At 41.5% G+C, this 8,832-nt stretch overlaps 2 protein-coding genes across 7 annotated transcripts; both read right to left on the reverse strand.

Annotated features, from left to right (window-relative positions):
- Positions 1–1,691: 1,691 nt before the first annotated feature.
- Positions 1,692–4,253, reverse strand: tmem11 (transmembrane protein 11). Of its 3 annotated transcripts, none has more exons than XM_021624353.2 (2): positions 4,131–4,253; positions 1,692–2,695 (listed from the first exon to the last, which is right to left on the reverse strand). In XM_021624353.2, exons 1-2 carry the CDS (start codon positions 4,175–4,177, stop codon positions 2,179–2,181), a joined length of 564 nt encoding a protein of 187 aa, XP_021480028.1. In that variant the 5' UTR covers positions 4,178–4,253; the 3' UTR covers positions 1,692–2,178. The 3 variants fall into 3 exon arrangements, with proteins under 3 accessions (XP_021480028.1, XP_021480027.1, XP_036793823.1); XM_021624352.2 differs by having other exon boundaries at positions 4,081–4,174; XM_036937928.1 differs by lacking the exon at positions 4,131–4,253 and adding an exon at positions 3,380–4,046.
- Positions 4,254–4,922: 669 nt separating this feature from the next.
- natd1 lies at positions 4,923–8,212 on the reverse strand. 4 transcript variants are annotated; one of them, XM_021624354.2, is made up of 4 exons: positions 7,929–8,212; positions 7,041–7,159; positions 6,746–6,820; positions 4,923–6,279 (listed from the first exon to the last, which is right to left on the reverse strand). In XM_021624354.2, the coding sequence occupies exons 1-4, from the start codon at positions 8,050–8,052 to the stop codon at positions 6,160–6,162; spliced, it is 438 nt and encodes a 145-aa protein (XP_021480029.1). In that variant the 5' UTR covers positions 8,053–8,212; the 3' UTR covers positions 4,923–6,159. The 4 variants fall into 4 exon arrangements, with proteins under 4 accessions (XP_021480029.1, XP_036793824.1, XP_021480031.1 ...); XM_036937929.1 differs by having other exon boundaries at positions 7,956–8,206; XM_021624356.2 differs by lacking the exon at positions 6,746–6,820 and having other exon boundaries at positions 7,956–8,210.
- Positions 8,213–8,832: the final 620 nt, after the last annotated feature.

Below are 8,832 nucleotides of genomic sequence, written 5' to 3' on the forward strand. Positions count from 1 at the left end.
TCTCATTATTGTAATCTTGTTTTGAATATTCGATTAGGGTTGTTGACGTCAACTGCCTGTATGCTATAGCCTCATGTCATGAATATGCGTAGACAACTCTTGAGAAAAAACACTTTATATCGGAATTGCCGGGAAGTCACGTGTCCTACTTATATCAGTACACTCGTAACAATTTAAGCATTACGAAACTTATATTTCATCAAATAAACGTCACGTAGGAAATAAGCCATTCATTTTTTGTTGACCAAATTCGACACTCATTGCCCTCCATATAAAAACTCCTTGCTTGGTGTGCAAAACGACAATACGCCACCTGCTGGAGAGAGAGAGATTGTCCACCGACTTGGGACTTTTCTCTGGTATCACACCATTCTCAACTGATGACTCTCAAATGCATATCAAGATGATCCAAAGTTAGAGCTGGAGGTAATAAGCTAGCACAATTACTAGAAAGAAACATTGTACATGTTCTAAGTATTTTAACTGCAGTCCCAAGAAAGACTTTCCAGGTTGTTCATTGTTAATTTTGTATAATATATTGCAAAGCAGCAATGTGAAAGAAAACACAGGCAAACAGGGTAAGTTGCCCTGTATTGATGATTGCCAAACAGGTATTTGGCTAATCAGGCCCCCATCAAGCTGCAAAGCCTTACAATTTCAAATAATAGTCAAAATAAAATACAGGTAAACCATAATGGTTAGACACACTAAATTTAATGTTGCTCTCTTTAGTGCGATTTTTAATTTATTTAAAATATAAAACTATGAATGATAATTTTCTTGTAACCTGGCTAAGTTGTGTGTACACAAGGTTGTCATGTTCTATTTTACATAGCAAACAACCTGATTTTTAAGATTAAAAAACACCACAAGAAGACTACTTGCAACATTTGGGACTCCATAAACACTGTGTACTCCAAACATTAGGAACACCTTCCTAATACATGCTGACTCCAATGCTTCCCACAGTTGGCTGGATGTCCTTTAGGTGGTGGGACCATTCTTGATACACATGGGAAACCCCACCAGCATTGCAGTTCTTGACACAAACAGGTGTGCCAGGGTCCTACTACGATACCCTATTCAAAGGCACTTAAATATTCTGTCTTGCCCATTCACCAATCAATGGCTCACAATCCATGTCTCAATTGTCACAAGGCTTAAACAACAGCCTTTAACCTGTCGCCTCCCCTTCATCTACACTGATTGAAGTGGATTTAACAAGTGACAACAATAAGGGATTATAGCTTTCACCTGGTTAGTCTGTCATGAAACGAGCAGGAGTTCTTAATTTTTGGTACACTCAGTGTATATGTCCCTTACATACACAACCCACTCCTACACTCAGAAAGTCCCCATTAAGTGTCTAACAATCCCACAAAGAGCTCCATCTGGACAGTATTTTTGCCCATAACTGCATGTGTGTAAAGGACAAAACAGAAACACAATGTTGGGAAAGGAACAAAAAGGAAATCGGCCATGCGCAGCAAGTCCTATGTTTGTGTTGATCTGTTTTGTCCTTAACAACTGACTGTTGAGGGATGGCCAAACAAGTATGTTTAAAGGTCTTGACTTTGTTCCAAAAACTGAGTAAACCTAGAAAGACAAGTCTGAAAACAAAGGTAATGCTATTGCCTTTGTGATTCAAGACATGGTGTAAAATTTGTTTAATGAAAAACAAAATACAGAAATGAGAGTTTGAAATATCCTAATGTTTAATGAAAGGGTGACATACTGATCAGCAAGAAAGGGGTACAGTAAAACTACAAGGAATAGACATGTTGGTAATACTTAAGCCTGTCCGTTTCAACTGCAACACAATTCAGTCTAAATCTTTTTACTTAGCTACCCTTGTGCCCTAACTTAGTGTATTGAGAGGGGTACAGGGATTGGGAAGAGGCGCAAGGGTACCATATGGATAAGTGCACTGGTGATGTCACTTACAAGTAAAGAAAATAAGGGAAAAATAATTCCTTCTAGTTTGAACTATATCCCTCTGATCCATCAAACAGCCCAAAAGTAAGCGCCCGCGCAAGTGAGGTGGGGTGGAGGGGGTTAGGGGCAAACCCTCGACTCAGCTTCCACTTGGCCTACTACTGGGTGGATTCTTTCTTTTCCCGCTATATTTTTTTACATTTTATTTTTTATTTTATTTGTTTAACCCTCTTCAGAGTATGCTCATACCACATAGAGTTCGTAGATCTTCTTGGCGCAGTAGGCCAGGGCGGCCAGCGCTATCGTGTTGTGGAGTCTCTTTCTGTGGATGTCGTCCCTGCGCACCAGAACCACTGGCGTGGAGGAGGTGAGTGTGTGCAGGGGCAGCCGCGAGAGTTTTTGGCTATCGTACTCCACCTGGTACTTGCAGCAGGGATCGAACTGCCAGGAGATTCCGTAGAGGGCGGAGCAGGCCACGCTGAGGGCACCAGCGGGCAGTGCCACGTAGCGCGAGTACTCAGGCGGCAGCGAGAGCGGCGTCAGGAGGCAGGCGGTGCCCGACAGGACGGCCGTCTTGTGCAGGCAGTTGCCCACGGCGATCCAGCGGGCCGTCTCGTCGCCAATGCGTGTGGGCTCGATCACAATGTACTTGTACTGGGCCTCCAGTGCCTGCTCCAGCTCATACTCAAACTGGTCCTGCGCATTCTCCCCGTTGTAGATCTCGTGAACGATGTAGCAGTCCGTTGCCGCCATCACTCCCCTGTGTACAGAGAGAGATGAGATAATGAGGGAGAGAGAAGGGATTAGAAAGTAGATGGAAAAGGAAGAGAATCACAATATTAAATTCCCAATTATTTTCCAAGCTTCATAGCAATTGTGCAGCTTCGGGGCCTAAGGCAAGTGGTTGCACCAGTTTTTAATGATGATGTACAGATGAGTACCACTTGTGAAGAAATAAGGGGAACAACTACTTTTACAAAAAACATTTTTTTTACATTATAGTCCATGACCTTGATATCAGATTAGTGCACAACACCTGTTTTTTCAGCTCACTGTGGTAAAAACAAGACACTTTTGTGGAACTTTGACATGTGTTGCCTGTGCATGTTTGACATAAATATGAGCTGTTGAATCAAAGGTAAAGTAGGGTATTTTCTCATGTTTAGAATTCTCAAGAGTTCACTAACTAGTCGTCAGTCACTCAAGTAGCCTGTTAGTAATAAGCTATGGTGATAACTTTATTTAACTCGGCAAGTCAGTTAATAAGAACAAACTCTTATTTACAATGATGGCCTACCCTATGGGACTCTCAATCACGGCCGGATGTGATACAGCCTGGATACGAACCAGGGACTGTGCCTGGGAACGTTAACGTAGCTATGGACAATATAAACAATATGCAGGAGAAAACTAAATGTAGCTATATCAAGTGGAAATAACTCACGTGTAAAACTCGAATCTCTCACTTTGCAAACATTTTGCCACGCGCAAGAGCGCTAGCTAGCTCCCCAACAAGATTAACACGGCATGCTAAATAAGGCTGCGTTCGTAAATTCACCCTGGCTGAGTCAGACACTCCAGAGCGAATTTACGAACGCACCCGTCAAGTAGCTAACTGTTAGCTAGCTAACGTAAATAAAACTCTGGGTTAGTGAGCATGTTGATCATTCACAACTTTCAAAATTCCAGTAACATCTATATTAGCTACGTATAACATGGGAGCTGCTGCTGTGCTGTATTGGACGCAGCTTTGCATAACGGCAGTTCATAACGTTACATTGGTCAGCTCTACCGCTGTTTGGAAGCTAGCTGCTCTGAAAAGTAGCTAGTACATAAATTACAAGCGGCGATGAAAAAAACGTTAGTATTGTGTTATACGACCGATATGTTTGATATGTGCTAGTATATCTACTTTGTAACGTTACGGCATGTTTTCACACTATTTTAGTTGGGATGGCTAACCTATCCAGAACTTGACTTTGAAGCTTTGATGAACAGGCTATTGAGGTTAGCGACGATAGCAAACATGCTAATCAAAACATCACATTAGCAATTATGGAGGAAGGAATTCGGGAGTGACAGCTGCATTTTGCTTTTAAAGGCCATATGTTGGAATAGTGAACGTGTAGGTATCATAAAACAGACCTTGTACACAAAAAACAGTCGTGATATGGCAATGATTGAGTCAAACTGACCTCTCCCTGTTGACTGGGACACCGCGCCTCCTTCCCAACGACGCCATCTTGGAGAACCAATATACGACTGCTGTGGACGCAGTGCAATCTAGGATGTGTAGTGTATGTTATGCTTGCAATACACTGCGAGGACGACTTAATGTACTTTGTCGTAATACATTTCCCATAATTAATTGAATGCATGTAGGACGTACCACTCATTATTTATACCATGTAAATATAGAGGTCAGTTCAATTTACTACACTAGTACATTTTGACGTAAACTGTAATACAAAATGTACACATCATGTTTATGTTTTTTAACAGTTGAGAAATGACCAATCACAAGCAAGGACAACACTATGGGAATCAAGAGTAGGATAAACCATTCTATAGCCAGGTTGCGCAGCAGGTAAATTGTTCCACTAGCTATTATGGGCTACACTCACACTTCAATGCAACGGACTGTCACACTGAAGTGGGGGTGATATTTACCTGCCTCAGGTTGCTATACTTACCCATATTGTGTCCTGTCCTATCCAAGCTTCTCTAGTGAGTTTATCTGGCTTATCGCACACACGGTGTAGAACACTAGACTGGGAAGTGTGTTGTAACCCTGTGCCAAGCCAGTGCAAACCACGGTAACATGTGCAATCCATTAGTATGCTCCCTGCCTCCCTTGTCAATAGATTAATTGCATAAAGTGCACCTTTAAAATGTTATCACATTGGTATTCTGCAGCTCAGAGGTGAAGTATACTAGGAAACTACTTTAAAATGTATAAGGCACGTCTAAATGATTGTAAATCAATGTTTCAATGATTAGTCAAATAAGGTATTATTTAATTTAAAACAAGAGAGATATGGTAAATAATCAGACTGTCTGCAGACTTTATACCCATCTCTGTCAGACAGTAGGCCTACAGAGCCATCCCCTGAAGACTGTGTCATCAGTTTTACTGCCTTCCTGACCAGTATGCATTCAGTCACCTAGTAAATAGTACATCTCACCTAGGTCAAAGCCAGAGAGAATCCCTACTGTAGTTTAAGATACTCAGCAAATGAAAAATACAACCTGTTACTTGATATTGGAATTTTGTTTTGTTTTCTTAAGCCATGCTTGTAAACTGTATAGAGAAAATGCCACACAAGATTTAAACTGTTGTAGAACAGCCCTGAATTAGTGCTTTTACAGACAGTAGAAGATTACCCCCACGGTCAATGAAGGTTCTATGGCAATGTCTCATGTCAGATAGCACAGCAGCTTTCTGTACAGTAACATTTAAGGTGAAGGGTAGGCCTACTGAAGAGTGGTTGTCCTGATGAACATGGGGACAGATAGTCTTGGGCAGGAATAGAGGGAAGTGCCTCACTAGCCTACGACAGGCTGACTGCATGTAGGGGATATAGCCCGCAAGTTGATGGTCTAAAGTAAACCAGGTGTGGTCCACCCTCCTGGAGAGCTATTGTATGTGCACACTATTGCGCCAATGCTGCTCTAACACTCCTGATTCAGCTAATCAAGGTCCTGATGAACAGCTGTTTGTCTTGATGGTTTTGACAAGAGGACAAACATCCTGAATGATCAGGATTGCATTCCACTCCAGAAAGCTGTTCCTTTCCTCCTGCCGTTGTTCACTCCTCTTCAAATGACCAGCCAAGACAGGATAAGTGAAAGCAATACGGCCAAAGTGTGATGAGACATTGCTTCTTACAGTACATAAACAGGAATCCTGCATTCAGTCTTGCCACTGTATATACAATAAGACAGCAAGACTCTACAACATTCCTTTTTTCTTTACACACACACACACTGATGTCCATTCCCATGGAGGACAGGCCATGAGTAATGTCAATGGCACTCGGACAGTTCCTCTACCACTGCTCTCCAACAGGGAGTCTTTATGTCTGTAGAGATAGCTATAGTATGGTTTCCCTCTCCCTTACACCCCCCCCCCCCCCAAAAAAAAACAGCACAAAGTCCTCCAAATCAAAAGCATGAGGCCATGCTTTCTACCTCAGTCTCTCTCCACTCCTCTCTGTCATGGGATCACATGGGGTGGATGTGCTCCAGGTATTGAGGTTGGGGATTCTCTTTGATGTATTTCTGGATGTACCAGCAGGTAAGGTGAGCCTTCAGATCCTCTTCCACCACAAAATCCATGGCAGCCTGCAATCAACAGAACATTGCCATTTAATTTAGGAGTTGTTTTGTAGCTTGAGTTTAAAGTAACTGCCTGTGTCACTCTGGTTTTATTTTAATTACATGCAGTAATCATGGACTGCAGATAAAAGGTGAGACACTTGCTCTATTATATTTTATATAAAGATTTAAAAATATTAACGTTCCGGTCTACACAGATCTTCAAGCAAACCATGTTTTAATTTCCTTCTTCCTCTTATCTCTACCATAACTGTTCCCTTGATATTACCCACCAGCGCTCTGAGCTGAACTCATCTGGCAAAGCACTGCCTAGACTGAATAAACAGGCCAATGCTTGGATTTTCAGAATTACAAGCAACATTCATATTGCCATGCAGCTGTTATAAAGAGAACTAGATGGGAGAGTCCAAAATGTCCAATGAAAGCAGTTTATCAGCTGACAGCTTAGGAAACTGTATTTACTGTCTCTTACTGGGTTAAAGAGGTACAAAGACTTCTCTCCATACACAGAGTGAGCTGCACAGGTCCAGATTGCAAGAAGGTCCTCCTGCAGAATTGTGTTATAGCAAATGATGGGTAGCATTATGAGTTGTTTTTGGACAAGGCCATGGGCTCAAATGCCTAACCAGTAATATTGAGACCTATGGACTCCCATTGCTTATCTGAAAGGCACAGATAAATGTTAAAAAGATCTAGGGACATAATAGGAGTGAGGGTGTATTTTGCATTGGGCTATGGTTCCATTCCATATTGTCAGACTGCCGAACCTTGGCCAGGTGCTTCGCAATGCCTCTCCCTCTGTAGGCGTCTGGAACCTCCGTATGCTGCAGGTCCACAGTCTTCTTCCCGACATACTCGTACAAGAGGACCGCACGGTCATGAGAGCCTGGAACCAAAGAGAAAAGGGTTACCTTTAAAAAAAAAAAAAAGTTTAAATGTAACCTTTATTTAACTAGGCAAGTCAGTTAAGAACAAATTCTTATTCACAATGACAGCCTACCGGGGAACAGTGGGTTCATAACAACTGCCTTGTTCAGGGGCAGAACGACAGCTTGGGGATTCGATCCAGCAACCTTTCAGTTACTGGCCCAACGCTCTAGGCTACCTGCCGCTCCGAATTTAAAAGGGTGCAATTATATGCTAAATAAGTAGGGCTTACACCTTGCGCGACTATTAAAAGGTATGTACACATCAGTCTGATTCTCCATCAGACCTCAAATAAAGATCTATCAAATATAGGGATGCGGGCAGATAAATGAGGAATTGGGTTTTTAGAGAAAGTTAAGCAGATTCTTTCAAATCAGAAGTTTTTTTTTGAGCGAATGTGCATGCACAAACTAGCAAACTAATTGAGAAGAACAACACCATGTTAGATGCGTGACAGCAAGAGCATTCAATTCAACCGCTCAATGCCAGGAAGCTAAGAATTTTCCCAGTTGGCTAATGCTACAAATCCTTGGCTATGCCACTTGAGTTCTTGCTAGTAGCTTTTTGTCCGTTTGTTTACAACGACCATTAGGAAAAAGTACGTTCCGTATCTAAATCACAGTACGACTGCAATCAGGTAAGACTCTTTTGCGCTATGAAAAAGTTGGTTAGCTAACTAGTTTAACCACACTCTTTGGTAAACAATTGATAAAAGGGAAAACACGTACGATTTCGCGTAGCTAACGTTACATTACCATTTAGTCGTATGGTAAACTGTCGCTTCTTTTTATCGTGTTCTACTGTTATCGGAGTGTTGATTTCGGGGACATTCATCTGTGTAGCCTGGGCCATGGTCTTTCGTCTTCCTTTCGCCAAAACGTATTTGATTGAGGTGAAATGGATCTCAAAGCGATTAGATCACAGCCACCTCAAACTAGGAAGAATCAATATCCAGCAAAACACTCCATCATCCTCCAAGGAAGTCTACTGTAGATCACATGGTCTGAGCGGACCAATGATTGCTGCGATTCTTCATTTGAGAATGGCCGTGTTCCAGGCCGCCTACATTGTAGTTGAGATGCGCATAATCCGTTTATCTTGTCATCAATAATCAGTTAATGTATCACATATTCATGGGATTCATTCGATCAAGGTTAAACACTTGGCTTAATTCAACATTTGCAGATATCTGACAAACACACACATGAGAAGCGCTTACCAAGAAAAACTTTAACCTAACAATTTCGCAACAACTACCTTCTACACACAAGTGTAAATGAATGAATAAGAATATGTACATTAAAAAATATATGAATGAGTGATGGTATAGAACGGCATAGAAAAGATGCAGTGGATGGTATAGAGTATAGTATATACATATGAGATGAGTAATGTAGGGTATGTAAGTAGTTTTGGAATTGTTAGTTAGATTACTTGTTGGTTATTACTGCATTGTCGGAACTAGAAGCACAAGCATTTCGCTACACTCGCATTAACATCTGCTAACCATGTGTATGTGACAAATAAAATTTGATTTGATTTGAACATATAAAAGTGGCATTGTAGTGATACATTACATCAAGATGGCAAGATCCAGTAGATGGTATCGAATACAGTAAAAACATATGAGAT

This window comes from Oncorhynchus mykiss, chromosome 12 (genome assembly GCF_013265735.2).
Source record: "Oncorhynchus mykiss isolate Arlee chromosome 12, USDA_OmykA_1.1, whole genome shotgun sequence".
In the NCBI taxonomy this organism is placed as follows: Eukaryota; Metazoa; Chordata; class Actinopteri; order Salmoniformes; family Salmonidae; genus Oncorhynchus; species Oncorhynchus mykiss.

Bases quoted from the DNA above. Each gene is read 5' to 3' on its own strand.
- tmem11 (XM_021624353.2), bottom strand. From the start codon at position 4,177: ATGGCGTCGTTGGGAAGGAGGCGCGGTGTCCCAGTCAACAGGGAGAG. The intron at 2,696-4,130 runs GTCAGTTTGACT...CTCTGTACACAG, and splicing joins GTCCCAGTCAACAGGGAGAG to GGGAGTGATGGCGGCAACGG.
- natd1 (XM_021624354.2), bottom strand. From the start codon at position 8,052: ATGGCCCAGGCTACACAGATGAATGTCCCCGAAATCAACACTCCGATA. The intron at 7,160-7,928 runs GTACGTGTTTTC...CTTTGGTTCCAG, and splicing joins AACGTTAGCTACGCGAAATC to GCTCTCATGACCGTGCGGTC. The intron at 6,280-6,745 runs GTAAGAGACAGT...TGTTGATTGCAG, and splicing joins CTTTGTACCTCTTTAACCCA to GCTGCCATGGATTTTGTGGT.